The sequence below is a fragment of the Mauremys mutica genome, chromosome 1, assembly GCF_020497125.1.
Source record: "Mauremys mutica isolate MM-2020 ecotype Southern chromosome 1, ASM2049712v1, whole genome shotgun sequence".
Classification (NCBI taxonomy): Eukaryota; Metazoa; Chordata; order Testudines; family Geoemydidae; genus Mauremys; species Mauremys mutica.
In genome coordinates, this window is record NC_059072.1 from 28,061,812 (window position 1) to 28,079,820 (window position 18,009).

The 18,009-nt window shown below is 42.0% G+C and overlaps 1 protein-coding gene across 1 annotated transcript in view; it reads right to left on the reverse strand.

Moving 5' to 3' along the window:
* ATXN7L1 (ataxin 7 like 1) overlaps positions 1 to 18,009 on the reverse strand; it is a 162,006-nt gene that overhangs the window by 134,783 nt on the left and 9,214 nt on the right. The window contains exon 2 of the mRNA XM_044984633.1: positions 2,063 to 2,167. Coding sequence (XP_044840568.1) covers positions 2,063 to 2,165 — 103 coding nt within the window. The 5' untranslated portion in view covers positions 2,166 to 2,167. The remainder of the gene's footprint in view (positions 1 to 2,062; positions 2,168 to 18,009) is intronic.

The following is an 18,009-nucleotide window of genomic DNA, read 5'->3' on the forward strand; positions in this document are numbered from 1 at the left end:
ACATGTAGGCTAACACTGGATTTATGCCATTTACACTCAATTCCTTTCAGAAACTGCTGCTGCATAATCAGGGCCAGCTCCAGTGTTTTTGCTGCCCCAAGCGGCGAAGCGGGGAGAGAAAAAAAATAAAAATAAAAATAAAAATAAAAAAAGAGAGACACAACCAATCGGTGGCACTTCAGCAACAGCTCAATCGCGCTGCTTCATTCTTCAGCGGCAATTCAGCGGCAGTTCAAAGAGGAAGAGAGGGACTGAGGGACCCGCCGCCGAATTGCCGCTGAAGACCCAGACATACCGCCCCTTTCCATTGGCCGTCCCAAGCACCTGCTTCCTTTGCTGGTGCCTGGAGCCGGCCCTGTGCATAATTCTGTTGAAACTTCAGTGATCAGATGGAGAAATCAGATTACTGATGGGGTGGGGGGTATTTTGTTTCTAACATTATGTTTGCTTAATAGAAAGACGGCCATCTTTCATATTTACTCCAGGCCAACATGTCATGGCTGAAGGCCAGCATGTATCATGCATTCCACAGCAAATAATTTTTAATTATCCTTGTGTGGCAATTCTGCAGCATACACAATTGTTTGTTCTGCATCAAGCCTTTATTAGCACACTGATAAAGTGTTTACAGTTAATGTATCCATGTTATCAGTGACCATGTGTGTAGAGGCCTGTTTACCTTGGGAAAATACAAATATAATGCAGACTGGAGGCTACGGGGGGGAGGGGCGGAGGGGAAGTGTGTTTGTTCAAGAAAAATTACTAGTTACAACCCTGGAATTGGTCCTTTAAAAATAATTACGTTCGTGACCTACGCGTCTAGGTTTTGAATTTTCATGATGTTGGTATTGGAGCCTCAAGATACTCATGATTTCAGATCTTGTCCTTTTCACAAGATACTCAATGCGGCATTCATTTATTATGCTTTGTTTCACAATTCTAAGAACCTACCATGCTGATCTGTGGCACCTAACTGCCTGCAACATGACTTCAGTTGCTTCCAGTTGGTCTTACACAGATGGATTTCTGCAGTTAACTTTTAGTAAGTGCTCCTCCAAAGTGGAGGTAGTATTTTTACATTTCCTGTTCTACAGTTCTGCTGCAGAATTCCACTTACTGAATCGCTTCTGCATTCAAGACTGAACAATACACAGGATCTATGAACTCTGTTTGCGACAGAAAAAAGTAAAAACTGACTGGGTTACCTTCAGTTTTGCTTTCTGATGCATTTTCACCTATCCCTCCTTCAGTATTAGCTACTTTTCATTGTTCTGCAATACTCTCTCAAATACTAACTTGATTAAGTTGAAGTTTTCAGAGGAAAATGTAAGAAACTTTCAGGAATTCATATAAAGCTCATCAGTTTAGTGTCTTGGCCAATCCCGGCCATGCCCTGTCACTCCCTTTTATTTGTATAAATGAAAACAATGGACAAATAATAAACTATGAGACTAGAACTTGGGGTGAAGATTTGCAGAAAATGCCCAAAAGCAGCTTGCTAAAGCGAAATAAAAAATGCTTTTCCAACAAAATGAGCTCTGATTTCAGATATCAAAATAAGGATACATTTTGTAATCTTATCATTAGCAGGCTAATTTAGAGAAAGTATTTGCACATTTCTACAACTCCTGGTATTATTAAAGCTATTATTAAAGCAACTTGCAACAGATAAACCTTCATTTCAAACTTCCTAAATATAAATCCTTGAGACTTTTCCTTCTGTGTTCTGGTTACAAGTGACCCAAGTGCCCAACTTTGACAGAGACCATTTCAAGGTTACATCAAAATAGTTTTGGTCTAGTTAGTATCTAGTTGCAGGTATTATCTAATTTGTTATAATAGGTTCAAATTGAGAAGCCTGGCTTCTGGGATAATTATTTTAACTTTCCCTATAAGAAACTCATAGCTGCTTTCAGGCATTTGTGACATTCTGCACTGAAAACAGACATGATGACAAGAGGATTACCTTTGCAATGCCTCTGTCATGATTGTACGCCATGATTCTTATGAGAACCATACACTGATCTGGCACTGTAATCCAGGAATGAAAATTTTCACTTACCGCAGTGCGACTGGAAAACCTGTGGCTTGACTACCTGATTGCAGATATTGCACACTACTAGATAGAAATCGTCATGAGCTGGATAATGGCCAAATAAGTGCATATCTGTGGGAAAGTTAAAAAATATATACAAGTATTAGAAGTTATGCGTTAAGAGTATATTTAAAAGAAATTAAAGATACTGTAGGATTACTAGTATTATACTTGTAAAAACAAAAACTACGTAATATTCTCTGTAAGGACAGTGTGGGTGGTATGTTATCAAAATAGATCTTTGCCAGCTCTAATTTCTATGATCCTTTATTTAAGCTGTGGACAGAACATCTTATTCTGACAATCAGAATGCAAGAAGCAGCACCCCTGTCTAAATACTTATTGGAAATAAATGTAATACTGAACAAAGAACTCAAGAACACGTTGTAAGGAACAGTCCTGCACTGGGAAAGGACTCACAAAATGAAATATTTATAGGTCTTTCCCATCTCTAATTTCTGTTATTATTTCAGCAAACAAGGAGCATGAGTTCTGCAGCAGCTAATGACTTAAGAGCTTGGCTCTCTGTAGACTATTAGCAGATTCTACTTTTTAAGAATTTAGAGAGAGGTCTCAGGAGCCAAGGATCTCCAAAATAGCATTCTCCATTGACCAACTGGGAAACTCCATTAAATCTATCAGCGTTAGGTAAATGAGGCCTTTTGTTTTCAGTTTTACTTATTTTTACTGAAAAATTCCCAGCTTTGACAAAAGCTACTATTTTTACCCATTTTCACCCCAAATTTGTACTGCTCAAGTACACGAAAATATTGATTATGTTAAGACAATCCAAAACATTACATTAGGTAGACATGGTTATGTTAATAATAAATCAGTCTAAGTGTAAAGGCGAGGCTGTCAGTTAAAGTAAGAAAATGTACTGGAAGAGATACACACATGCACATGCAGGTGTATATACAGTTAATGAGCGGTCCATGAAATAAACCACAGCATTAAATTACCTAACACTCTTAGTTTTTTCTATGTGTGGCTTTTTTCTCTCCTTTCCCACCCCCAACACTAACCTCAATATTTACCCAGACAACTGTGCACCCATTTTCACCCATTTTTAAAAATTTTTGTAATAGACACTGATAACATACTGAAGTTTAAAAAAATAACAACTGAAAATGAAAGGCCTGGTAGGTAGGTAATGGTAGATTCTTTTGGGCAAACAATAAATGCACTGCTGGACTGTTAAATGCCTCTCCGAGTATCAACAATGTCAACTGTGGTCCATGCTACCCCTCAGCACAGATCCATGACTTACTCAAAGATGTCACATGATGGTCCTTAGTACTACGTACCGCATTTGAAAGATCTACTCAAAAGCTTGTAAATGCTGCTTCTGATGCAGGTTCCTTAAAAGGTAGCTTTCATTTCAGCACCGTTTTGCCATTTAAACGACAAACTCCATTTACTTAAATTAAAATTAAACATTTAAAAAAAACAACCTTCTAGTGCAGGACCACCACAAAAATTAAATGGCTCGGAAACACTCAAAATACCAGCTGAGAATGATAAACAGATGAAAGTTTAACTATCAATTCTCTAATATATGTGACCTCTCTGCAAGTCTCATAACTTATGTTTATTCAAACAAGTAGCTTTTTCAGTGGGTGAATATATTACCAAAGTTGTTTCATTGTTTCTTGATAATGGTAGTGCCAGAATGATGTTTTCATTAAAAATTGTGTCATGTTCTGCACTGCCCTGTGGGAAAGCCTACAGTTCGATGCCTAGGACTAATATCACTCTTCAGGTTGAAAAGGCTGGGAGCGAGTGTTTTCAGTCTCTCAGAGAGCAAGGGATGGGGAAGAGCAGAGCAGTCTCTCCATGATTCAATAAAGGAGCAGTGTTAGTGGACTTTAAAAGACCCTGATTCAACTAAGGTTGGCCAGAACCAGGCCCCTCTCAAGAAGAGATACTAAAGGCCAGGATGTGGAGGAAAGCAAAAGTCCCAATCTATACTGCTATTACAAAGTCACGAGATCTGGTTACAACATGGTCAAAGGTTATAGTTCAGATGAAACCTAACCGTGGCCCCTTAACCATGCTAAAGCCTTATACTTTCCAAGGTTTTAGCCTTGTTACTGGGACATAGTTAGACCCTGTCCACACTATAAATAAACCATGTTGTAATTTAACTCCCTAACTAGTTACAGTTTTAGTGCAGATGGGACCAACACTGCATACTAAGCCTTGTTCCTCTTCACAGCTATTTGTTTTACTGGTCAACAAAAGAACAATTTGGCAGGCCATTTTATTTTAATCTCACATCTAATACGGTTATATAATTTTAAGAACTCCGGAGACCATTCCTTCTGCTTTAGCTTGAGGTTGAAGTTATTGATCTTAAAAACACTTTACACTGCAGTACAGATACAGCAATGCTAAAGCCAGGGTTTTGCTACTGGTTCTCCATTTGTATATTCCCACTGTCAGAACCTTGTAACTCCATGATAAGGATTCCCTCACCAGTCTGAAACTTGGCACAGCTCTCAGCTCAAGAATCATCCATTGCATTACATTTATGAAATGTTTCAGCCTCGTTATAAAGTTTATAAGAGTTTGGGGGAAAAAAAAATATTCTTACTCTTGCATCGCCTCTCCAAGCTCATCATTAGTAGCAAGCTCCCAACACACCAGGATACACTAATTCAAAGCAGCACCAGACCCTGCCAGAGCAACTGATTCAAAACCTGCAGACATATCTCCACTGCTACACAATCAACACCCTTCACAACACAGCGTTCAAACTCCATATGTCCTTCACATGCCTATCACAACATGTGGTGTACCTCATCCATTGCACTAAATGCCCGAATAGCAAGTATGTGGGTGAAACCAGACAGTCACTAAGCTCTCAAATGAACTCACACAGGAAAATGATAAAAGACAAAAACATCATCTGTGAGTGAACACTTTTCATAAAGCAGTCACTCTATATCTGACCTACCAGTCCTTATCCTCAAAGTCTGAGAGCCGGAGAGCTTCAATGCATAACTTTGCTAGACATTAAAAATCATGGACTGAATAGAGGCACTGGATTTATGGCCTATTACAACAATCTATAACCCACTAATGATCCCCCCCCGCCTCCTTTCCCCCTTATGTCTGGAGTGATGTTAATGGGCCACTTCACCTTGCACGATCCCTTGAAATGTATGTTAACTACTTGTGCTAGACACACTGTTCCACCTTGTATTGAGCTGTGACACTCTGATTGAGTTTCCCAGACCTGAAGAAGAGCTCTTAAACAGATTGCTTGTGTGTCTCACCAACAGAAGTTGGTCCAATAAAAAGATATTACCTCATCCACCCTGCCTCTCTAATATCCTGGGACCAACACGGCTACAACAACACTAAATACTTTAAAAAACAGACACACACGCACACAGAGACTTGTCACTTGGCAAATAAAAAGGTATAGATAATATTTAAGAGTTGCATTTTGTCACTGTTCTAAATTCTTTAAGCTTTTTTAAGCCTCAAAATACATCCCTCATACTAGGCCTTCAAAACTTGCCCAGTTCTGGGACCTATGTTAGTAGAAGTCCAGCTGTGAGAAATTACTAAAAAACAGAAGAAGTTAGTACTCCAAGAATCTATCCAAGGACATGATAGAATTGGAAACCAGGACAGGTCACAGTATCAGAGAAGCAATTGCATCTCCACCACACACAATATTGGGGAGGCAAAGTGGGGAATGAGGGGACTATTAATAGTACATTGCACCAACAGCAGTTTTTGTAGTACTGAGATGGCAAAAGTGGAGAAAAGGGTGAAATGAGTTGCACAGAAAGTGCAGAGGAAAGAGACAGAAAAGTCTTATGCCTCCTATGGCACCGAAGGGGGGAACGTGCTTGACAAACGTTGAATGTTTTCAGTGTTGGTATAGCTGAGTTGGTCCCAGGATATTAGAGAGACAGGGTGGATGAGGTGATATCTTTTATTGGACCAACTTCTGCTGGTGAAAGAGACACGTTTTTGAGCTTACACAGAGCTCTTTTTCAGGTCTGGGAAAGGTACTCAAAGTGTGTGAGGTCCAATAGAAGATGATACCTCACCCACCTTGTGTCTCAAACATTTTTAAACACAGATGCAGCTTGCATAGTTTGGTGGTCTAGTGTGAACAAGAATTTTATTTTTTCAACTTAAATAACCCATGTTTGACATAAATAACCATGTGTCAGGGACTACAGGTCTTGACCTCTGGTCCATTGGGCTCTTAGAGGCTAGTAAATTCCAATTTGCTATCCAGTGACCTGTTAGCAGATGCCAGAATAGAAGCTGAACTCTGACAGAGGACTCCAGGCATGGAATCTGATTGGCAGAATGCTGGCAGTCCTGATTGATTCACAACTTCTTTATAAACCCAGCACAGGAACAGTAAGTTGATCATGCAACTGGGATCTCCCTGCATCAGACTGTTTCCCCTTCAATACCTGCTCCTTCTACTTGCTACTGATCTCCTGGTGACCTGACCCTGACTGTCTCCTGACACCTGAGTCTTGGTTTTGTTCTCTAATTTGCCTAGGATTCTGACCTCCTGGTATCTGACCTGGCCTGATTCTTGACTCCTGTTCTGACCATAAGGTCAGACCACCCATGCCCCGGTAGTGACACCATGATTGCCAAAAATCAAGCTATTTGTTTGATGAATAAATGCACTTGGCCATTGTCTTTGTCTGGAACAAGACTGAAGCCTTCCATTTCCTTCTGGCAGCTGGCTGGCCAAGCTTGCAAAAGCCTTACACTCAACTCAATGACAATACCTTCTGAACACTGCATCTAATCAATTCCCAATGTTCGGAGAAAGTTCTTGGCATCAGTGGCCAGAACTCTATTGACTTCTGAGAAAAACTAGAAAACTGAGATGAGAAAAATGGGGGTTAACTGGAGCCCCATGCCATCTTGTTAGTAAAGACAGAGCTTCAAGCACTTCAACAGTCCTCTGTAGATCAAACAGCTGGCTGATGGCCCCTCAGCATAACAATACCCCATCTCCTCTCTGCCTGTCCTCCCACTGGAGTTCATCATGTTGACACCCAGAATGATGTCTCTCTCAGACAAAAAATAATGGGGGGAAAGGGGTCAAGGAACATGGGGAATGGGGGCATGCACACCAAGCTCCTAGTGGGGGATGGGACGGGACTGGAGGACCCTGGTATGGGGAGGAGGAGGAGGAGGAGGAAGGGGGCCATGCAGAGTCCCTTGCATAGAAGGAAGGTATGAAAGGGGGTGCACAGAGAGCCCCTGTCATGAAGGGAAATGGCAGAGGGTGGAATGGGGACAGACAGAACCCCCAGCTGGGGGGGGGAGATGGGGTACCCTGGTAGGGGAGGAGGCAGACATGGGGGTCACAAAGAACCCCTGGTATGGAGGAGATTAGGAGTCACAGTGAGTCTCTCAAACAGAGGAGGATGGCACACAGGGAGCTTGTGGGGGAAATGGAGGGATGCAAGGAGCCACTGGTACGTGCAATCAGCTCAGCCCACACAAGCTATTAAGTGCACAACCCTCTAGCGTGTATGCTCTTAGCAGCCAATGAGCAGGTTGGGAGTCTTTCAATGAATGCAGTGTCATCCATTTTCATACCAGAGTTCACAGCCTTCGAATGGGAGGTCTTCAATTGTTGTCTGAACTTCCTTTGAGATGCCTGAAGACTAGCCAGGATGCTCTCCTCCTGGCAATAGAAATTGCCAGGGATCTTGCTATGGTATTGGAGGCATCTAGAGTGGCCTAAAAGGATGATCTGGCTACCAGCTGCCCCTCAAATTACTGATTATTGGATGTACTTCCAACTGTGGCTTGACTGGTGCCTAAGAGATACTCAGTACTACCGCAGTGGTGGTAGTCAGCATCATAGTGGAGACGTTCAGCACCTAAGATGGCAATGATGACTCTAGCTCAGCTTATACCTAGAGATCTCTCAGTACTGTGAATGATCTTGTTACTGAGACACATGGTGCCACAATAGCAGAGCAGGGGATTACAGTATCAGAGTGGAGAGTGCCAAAGTGACCATGTCACTGTTCACTCTGTACCAGAGGCAGTTAGACCCACCTCCCAAGATGGTGTTGAAGACCAAATACCGTGCGCCCTCAGGGCTCCCACAGCACCCAATTCGGGCCATTAAATCCACATAGACTAAGATTGGTGAGGCAGTTTAAATCTCTTTTTGCTTGGCTCTGCTGAAGAGGATCTACCCCTATATTTCCCAGAGGAGCACGGCTCCTTTCTAGCACTAGCCAAAGCTTTTCTCAGGGCAGGGGCGTCATTTCAGATTGGGGGGGACAGGGCGGCAACTTGAACTGTGATTCCTGAGGCTACTTAGGCACTTGAAAACTCTAGTTTTTTGGAAGCTAACTTAGCAATTAACTGACAGGAGCCCTGTATCTAATTCCTTTATTTAAAAAATATATTAATAAATATTAGACCCACTCAGCTTGAATAACAACATGTTCTGACATCTTATGCCAAGTCACTTAAGGGATACTGGTTGGCTTTAAAATTTTAATGTATATTCTTACTTTATTACTAACTCTGTGGAGAGAGAGACCCCGTCAGGACCCTGGGTTCTATCCCAGTTCTGGGAGGAGAGCGGGGTCTATGGGTTACAGCGGGGAGCAGATATATATGGGTTCTATATAAGAACATCAGAATGGCCATACTGGGTAAGACCAATGGTCCATCTAGCCCAGTATCCTATCTTCCAACAGTGGCCAATGCCAGGTGCTCCGGGGGAATGAACAGAACAGGTAATCATCAAGTTGCCCTGTTGCCCACTCCCAGCTTCTGACAAACAGAGGCGAGGGACATGCAGAACATGGTGTTGGATCCCTGCCCACCCTGGCTAATAGCCATTTCTGGACCTATCCTCCATGAACTTATCTAGTTCTTATTGGAACCCTGTTATAGTTTTGGCCTTCACAACATCCCCTAACAAAGAGTTCCACAAGTTGACTGTGAAGAAATACATATTTTTTTGTTTTAAATCTGATGCCTATTAATTTCACTTGGTGACCCCCTAATTCTTGTGTTATGTGAAGAAGAAAATAACACTTCCTTATTCAATTTTTCCACACCATTCATGATTCAATTTTTCCACACCTTGGTCATCTCTTTTCCAAGGTGAAAAGTCCCAGTCTTTCTAATTTCTCCTCATACAGAAGGTGCTCTATATTCCTAATCATTTCTGTTGCCCTTCTCTGTACCTTTTCAAAATCCAATATATCTTTTTGAGATGAGGTGACCAAATCTGCACACACTTTTCAATATGTTGGCACATCATGAATTTATATAGAGGCAATATAATAAATTTCTCTTATTATCTATCCCTTTCCTAATGATTTCCAATATTCTGTTAGCTTTTTTAATTGCCACTGCACATTGAGCAGATGTTTTCAGAGAACTATCCACAATGACTCCAAGATCTCTTTACTGATGGGTTCAGCATGGGGCACGGGTCACTTGCTGGAGGATTCTCTGCAGCTTGAGGTCTTCAAACCACAATTTGAGGACTTCAATAACTCAGACATGGGTTAGGGGTTTGTTATAGAAGTGGATGGGTGAGATTGTATGGCCTGCATTGTGCAGGAGGTCAGACTAGATGATCATAATGGTCCCTTCTGACCTTAAAGTCTATGAGTCTATGAGCTAATTTAGACCCCATCATTTTGTATATATAGTTGGGATTACATTTTGCCAAGTGCATTACTTTGCATTTATCAACACTGAATTTCTTCTGCCATTGTGTTGCCCAGTCACCCAGTTTTCTGAGATCCCTTTGTAACTCTTCGCAGTCTGCTTTGGACTTAATTATCTTGAGTAATTTTGTATCACCTGCAAATTTTACCACCTCACTGTGTACACCTTTTCCCAGATCATTTATGAATATAAATGAGGATAGGGTGAGTAGACCTCCCCAACAAAATGGGGGGTGGGGCTAGAGCCCTCCACTGCCCCCCTCCCCCCCCCAAATGGCACCCCTGTCTCAGGAATCTAACTGCCCTATCACATCTGTACCCAGGGCTATCACAGATGACACACTTGGGGGCTAGCTGTTGATCTGGAGCTCAGGGCACTTCTGAACTCAGATTGAGCTGGTACAGGAAGGTCTTGCTTGCCTAGGTCCAAGGCAAGCCACAAAGAGCTATCCAAAAGTCTGAGGTCAGCCTCTCGAGCTTTCTGGTTCTTTTAGAAAAGACCTACAGATGGAACATTTATTGGGGATATGCCCCAGCTTAGGAGGGGGAGAGGTAAAAGAGAAAGAAAATTACGCATTTCCTGTATTCCCCGTGGCCTATGGCTTTCCTAAGGTAGATCTGCTCCCTGCCCCCAACCCTACTTTTAAGAGTTCAGAGAGAGCACATGAAATACAGCCACTCCTTCAGAAAGAAAAAAATGGGGAATCGTGTCTGCTAACTCTTCTGACAACATGGATAGGCTTAACCAACCAAAGAACCAGAGCAATCACCTTGCTAAACTTATCTAACCAGTTGTACCTAAATCAGTCCAGCTCAAAACTTAATTAAAAAAAAATAGCACAAACATTTGTCACAATATATTTTCAGACATCTTAATGAGAACAAAACTCTTTGCACAAATTTTAACTCAAGAAATACAAACATCTATAAAATTGCCTCCACTGTCAAACTCAAAAATGAGCACATTTTGATAAACATTTCTTGTTACAAATATTTTGACCAAATCTAGTTGTCATATGGTAAACCTTTCACATACTAATGTACCTTTATCATCTGATAATTTACCACAATTGCCGTAGAACATATTTATATAGGACCACAGCCTGTGTTTGAAAACTAAATATTTGAGTAATAGCATGTAATGTTGTCCGACATTATATGATTATGTGTCATACCCATGTGAGTGTGGGAAAAGGTAGAAGGGCGAAGGGATGGTAAAAGTTAACTGTAGAAATCCTGACTTCTATAGAATAAAGTCATAAGATCAATATTTCTATTAATATACTTTATTGCATTTTTCAGAGAATAAGCCTTACTGTACTAGGGAATTCTTGTGTTTATAGTTTTTATATTAGTAACATCTGTAAACAATAAGATAGCTGTATCCATAACATGATCCAATTTTGCCAGACTTTATTTTAGTAAAGGATGCATTTAAAAAACAGAAATCACAGAAAACAAAGAAAATATGTTGCTTTTGCAGAGTGTGGCATGAACATTCAAAGGCTGCTGCAGATGTCAGATATAATTTTTAACTTTCCATCATAATACACATAGAAAGTAAGGATTACTTGTAGTAACAATCAAGGTCAAACGACTTATGAAGTTCCTTCTCTACACGTAGAACACAATATACATAATCAGTTGCACTTAAGTGTATAGAAAAACTCAGGAAAGGAAAGGATCCCGCCACTGCAGAGCTAAGGTGATCACAGCACCAAGGACCTCACAATGCTGACTGCTAGAGAAGTTGTATTTTATTATATAGGAATCATGCTCCCCTGTTAATTGTAAACATACATTCCACCTTATGTAATAATTGCTCCGCTGAACATTTAGTAAAATTATATTCTAAAAATTAATTTTGGTCATGTTTAATAAGTCAGTGTTGAAGTGAAACTTGTTTAGATTGACAAAAATGTCGCATTGATAGGTATGCTGAAAAACATCCATTAACCTGAACCCTCAGCTCAAGTTATAGATTTGAAAAACTCTAGGGCTAGAAATCTGTTAGCTATATTCTCTCCCACTCTAGATCAATGACAGTGAAAGAGAAAACCCCTATCACTACATAAGATCACTTTTACAAAAATCTATTCTGAGTGATTTGAGAGGCAGATTGAAACCTGAAACCGAAACACAATACAAAGGCAACTTCACTGTGTTATGCAAGTATGTTTAGCTGCTCCCTGAATAGGTAGTGCAGTCTTATGTTAGAAATAAGTGTTCACTCCTTCTATCTACTATAAGTTTTATTACAAGTAACGTTCTCCTTTTGTGAAAAGAGGTGAAGTTGCTTCAGCAGTTAGTTGATATTGGTTTCATATTACTCTTGAAAATGCCAGATCCTATATGAATTTTCAGGGACTGGACAACTATAAAGATTAAATGGTAATCACCTTGTTACCAAAACCACACATTTTTATGAATTGAGTAAAATTAAGATTTAAGGGGAAAAAATGACTTGATTGTCTTATTTATATAAACTGAAATAGCATAACAAGAACTTAATTTTCCTGAGACAGAATGCCCATCACCGAAGAGGTATAGGGCATCACTTGAGAAAGCCAATGACATGAGCAGCACACTGAGATGACCCAAGTTTAAGAAGTTCAGAGGGTAAGAGGCCTAATTGTTTGGTACATTAAAGGCAGCACAGATATGTCCTTAATGGACTACAAGTGTATGAATAGCAGTGCGCAAAGTGCTGCCATGTAACTCTTCTGTGCAGATGCTGCAGGTTCACACTAAAAAGTTCCTACTTCTCAATAATTTGCCGCTGTTTGAAGAGGACTAAGTTAATGAGATCTAGGAACATTTTAGTTCATGCCCACAACACCCACACAAGGGAATTATAGGGCAGCACTTTGGTGTGTGCCACTATTCACACCTTTGTAGTCCGAACAGCTGGGCAGTGTAGACATGTCTTAAGTCCCAAAAAAGAGAAGAAATGTGGATACTCAAGCAGGGCCGGCTCCAGAGCCCAGCGGGGCAAGCACCTGCCCGGGGCGGCCCTTTCCCGGGGGGGCGGCAGGCAGGGCCGGCGGACCTGCCGCAGTCATGCCTGCGGGAGGTCCACCGGAGCCCCGGGAGCAGCGGACCTGCCGCGGGCATGACTGCGGAGGGGGCGCTCGTCCCGCGGCTCCAGTGGACCTCCCGCAGGCATGACTGCGGACGGTTCGCTGGTCCCGCGGCTCAGCTGGACCTCCCACAGGCATGACTGCGGCAGCTCAACCGGAGCCGCCGGACCAGCGAACCGCCCGCAGCTGCGGGAGGTCCAGCCGAGCCGCGCGACCAGTGGACCCTCTGCAGTCATGCCCGCGGGAGGTCCGCTGCTCCCGCGGCTCGGGGGCGCCTCCCGGGCATGACTGCTTGGGGCGGCCAAAAACCTAGAGCCGCCCCTGTACTCAAGAGATATAGTAATCAAGGTAATTCAAACTGTGAAATGTTAGCTCTGGCAAGTGACAAGACAATGGGTGTGATTTTCAAAAGTGCTTGTTTGATTTGGGAATTCAAGTCCCAGCAAAAGTCAATATGATTTGTGGTTCTAAGTCATTCAGGTGCCTAGTGCTTTTGAAAATCCCATCCTAGGTGAGCTACATTTTAATCAAATGCAAGCTGGTTTCTTTTCTGAGCAACCAAGGTAAAGCAAGATTGAAGTCACTAGTGTAGAAATCAAGGAAACAAAATTATATGAAATTAGACCAAGTTGTTCTTCTTCAGGTAAGAGACTGGGTATTCATACAGCACCCGGTTCAGCTGATTCTCAGTCCTGATTGGGACCCTTTGGATGCTAACATAATACAAATAAATCAAAGCATCAAAGACAATGCAAGTTAACAGGGGCGGCTCTAGAAATCAGGCTGCCCCAAGCAGCGCGGTGCGCCGCGCCGCCCTTCCCCGGTCCCGCGGGTCCGGTTGAGCTCCCGCAGGCATGCCTGCGGCAGGTCGACCGGAGCCCGGGACGAGCGGACCTGCCGCAGGCATGACTGCGGCGGGTGCCGTGGTCCCGCGGCTCCGGTGGACCTGCCGCAGGCATGCCTGCGGGAGCTCAACCGGAGCCGCGGAAAGAGGGGACCCGCCGCAGTCATGCCTGCGGCAGGTCCGCTTGTCCCGGGCTCCGGTGGACCTGCCACAGGCATGCCTGCGGCAGGTCCACCGGAGCCAAATGCCGCCCCCCGGGAAAGGGCCGCCCCACGCGCCTGCTTGGCGCGCTGGGGTCTAGAGCCGCCCCTGCAAGTTAACACACAAGTAGTTAAGAAGAAGAAAGCAGAAGACAAATGACTTTTCAACAAAGGCACCGAGGGCTGGTCTACATTAGAAAATCAGATTGACCCAGCTACATTTGTTCAGCCGTGTTCAGTCGATGAACTGTTCCATCGACTTAGCTACTGCATGTCAGGGAGGTGGATTTACTAGTGACAGGAGAACCCCTCCTGTCAAGTGTAGACATAGACTTAGGCTACATCTACACTAGAAACTTCAAAGCGCTGCCGCGGGAGTGCTCCCGCAGCAGCGCTTTGAAGAGTGAGTGTGGTCATGCGTGAGTGCTGGGAGAGAGCTCTCGCAGCGCTCCTAGTAATCCACCTCCACAAGGGGAATAGCTCCGAGTGCTGGGAGCATGGCTCCCAGCGCTCAGAGCCTGTCCACACTTGCGCTTTAAAGTGCTCAAACTTGCTCTGATCAGGGTGATTTTTCACACCCCTGAGCCAGCAAGTTAGAGCACTATAAAATGTAAATGTAGACAAGCCCTACGAAGCCAAAGATAGAACAGTGACCAAGGAGAGTGGAAGGGAACCACCATAAAGAAAGAAGAGGCAAGTAATCTTCACCAGTAGAGAAGAGCCTGGGTGGTGACACCTGAGACTCATAAATAACCGAGAACGGAATGCTGCCTCCCATGTGCTATGGCTAATTAAATCAATTTAGGGTGTTGGAGACATTAAATGATGTTGGGAATTTCCCATTAATTACAGTTTACACAGAAACCGATATCAACACTGACTGAAGGTTTAATTATTGCACTGCCTGACTGGGAATGGCTAGACATACCTGTGAAGAGTATCCAAGGTGGGAGTGGATTGATCTTCTCAGAGACCCTACCATAGGGGTAGTCAATAGGCAGACCGCAGGCCAAATCCAGACTGCCAGCTGCTTTAGAATGGATCCAAAGATCTTTTTATTTACTTATTATTAGCATTATTGGTTTATTTTAATTTCCTCTGGAGTCTGAACCTTGACAATACCTTGACAAAGAAATCTGGACTTTGACAAAAAAAAACCCCAAAAACTGACTACCTGGAACTGGTAGGGCACAAGTGCTAGCAAAGCAAGGAAAATTCTGGTACTGGACTCAGTGGTGTAAAGAGACCTATTTCGGATTCATAGCACCAGAATGCCTTCTGTGATCAGAACCTGTTTGAATCTGAATTGGTTTGGATCAAACTGAACAACCAATCATTTAAGTAACTTTTTTTTTCCTGAAATGTCCTAGGTTTTTTTAAATGAAAAAATATCTGAAAAGGCGTTTTTCTCCAAAACTCTGAAGGCCTATTGGATTACAAATGGTGCATGTACATTTCAAAATCTGGAACTATTTGGCTCGACAGCACCAGAACTTCCAGTACCACATATACCTTAGGAGATCCGCAAGAGATTCTCAAAGACGCACATCTTTAGGATGCATCCTGAACACCTAATAAAGACAATGGGAACTCCTCCCCTCAACTCCTTCACATCTTAAAAGATCTAGAGGCTGAAGCAATAACTAAATGCACATTTCCCCTCACAGAATTTTAAGGAATTTTAGTACTCACTTATTTTATCCTAGGAGTTTACCAACAACATAACTTGTGCAGGTGTCCAAAAGTGCATAAGAGGGAGATCATCTACTTATGGAGGCCTTACTTCACCATTTGAACTCCTTACAGGGTGTAAGAGAGCCCCCTCCCACCAACCTCTTTGCACAGAGATTAATGGGAGAATACCGTATTTACATAGTAACTAAATTATTATTTACTCTGTATCTTATTGTCACATAGTAAGAAAATCTGCTTCCTTTTCGGCCACTGTTACTTCTGCCCTTTGTTTCTCTTCTTTCCCCCATTTCTCTCCGTCTTTGACAGTCCCTCTATTCTTCTTCCCTGGAGCAACCCCCAATTCCCACCCTTTCAGGCTTTTCTTTTCCCCATTTTCCATTCTATCTGCTAAAGTGATCAGCAAAGGAATAGTTAATATTATCAAGTATTTACCACTGGGCTTTAGTGCAGATGTTGCAGTGAGATTAGGAGACAGTCATTGTTTCAGGCTCTGTGCAGATTCAGACCAACATCATGACTTCAGTTTATAGTTGGTTCATGTTTCAAAAGTTCTCTTTGCAGCTACCAAGGCTAGAAACTTACTTTTAAAAAAATGAAAGCTGATATTCCACACAAACTGAATGTGTCTAGTGGGCCAAAAATACATAATTCAGGACAGCTCTAGCCCATGGGTCATATGTTTGACACCCTGGTATAGTTTGAGAACCACTGGTATATATTATATGTACATACAGTCATCTAAAGTCCTGTTATTGTACTGTATATTTTTCTCTAATTGTTTTCAGATAAAAATTCAGCTTTTATGCTCTCTTTAGCTAAATGGCTGTAGTGATGTCGGTTTATTTAAAATAAACTGAACTACACCAAACCTTTAAAAATAATCCTGCCAAGAAGGAAAGATGTCAGTACAAAAGGGGCAAAACCGAGAACTTCAATAGATAGCTTTCCTTACGAGAGATGCAATATAGGGCACAATCTAAGCACAATTAAAATCAAATGAAGTATTTCCATTGACTTCAGTGGATGGCTCTAAGTGAGAGGGTCCGTGACAAAATTCATTTCTTCATCTTTGCCAGAGAAGTATAAATGACTACCTCTGACAAAAAGGCTTCTGTACTCCAGCTTCCCAACTATACTAGGGTTCATAATAAACATTTTGTATTACGTTCATCTCAGCAGAACATGCAGAAATACTTGGCTCCAGAGAACAGCCTTCTAGAAATAAACATATCATTGAATGTTTTATCTGGCAATCAAAATTAGCAGTGATCAAAACTATTAATTTATACTGTGTCAATAGATTCAGAAAGGCAGTGTCATGCATTTTAAATAATTATTTTTACTAACGTCTTCGATTACACAACTGATTTTTTTTTTTTAATGCTAGCTTCCTTATTACTATTTACTTTCTTACATTCTATTGAACTTGGACAGTGAAACTAGATTGGTTAAGTTTCACTTTCTGGATCCCATGCATGACTGCAGTCTTGATGTGTATCCCTCGATTAATGATCCTTCTTCTGTTTTGGCTCTCATGAGTGGAGGTGATGGTACCAAGGCAGCACCGAGACTGCCATAGCAACTTAAAATACAGTACACATTGTTGGGAGCCTGCGCTGGTGTTCAGGCCTGCTAATTCACATTTGCTTTTTGGACTTTGTATTTTGCAGGTGAATTCCTGTGAGACAAATATCAAAGTTTTAACTGGTTTCAGTGGTAGCCGTGTTAGTCTGTATCAGCAAAAAAAAAAAAAAAAAAAGAGGAGGAGTCCTTGTGGCACCTTAGAGATTTATTTGGGCATAAGCTTTCACGGGCTAGAATCCACTTCATCAGATGTATGAAGTAAAAAATATAGGAGCAGGTATAAATACATGAGAGAATGGGGGTTGCTTTACCAAGTGTTAGGTCAGTTTAACGAGATAAATCAATTAAAGCAGGATACCAAGAACTGGAATTAATTTACACACTAGATACCATCAGATTAGGCCTGAATAAAGACTGGGAGTGGTTGGGTCATTACAAAACCTAATTTCCCCAATACTAATTTCTCCCTCCTGTTACTCACACTTTCTTGTCAACTGTCTGTAATGGGCCACCCTCTTACCACTTCAAAAGTTATTTTTCCTCCCTTGGTATCTTGCTGTTAATTGATTTATCTCATTAGACTGACCTAACACTTGGTAAAGCAACCCCCATCCTTTCATGTATTTATACCTGCTCCTATATTTTTTACTTCAGACATCTGATGAAGTGGGTTCTAGCCCACAAAAGCTTATGCCCAAATAAATTTGTTAGTCTCCAAGGTGCCACAAGGACTCACACTTTTAACTGTTATAAAAATGTTAATGATGTTATATTTTATCATTTTATTTTTGCATCCTCC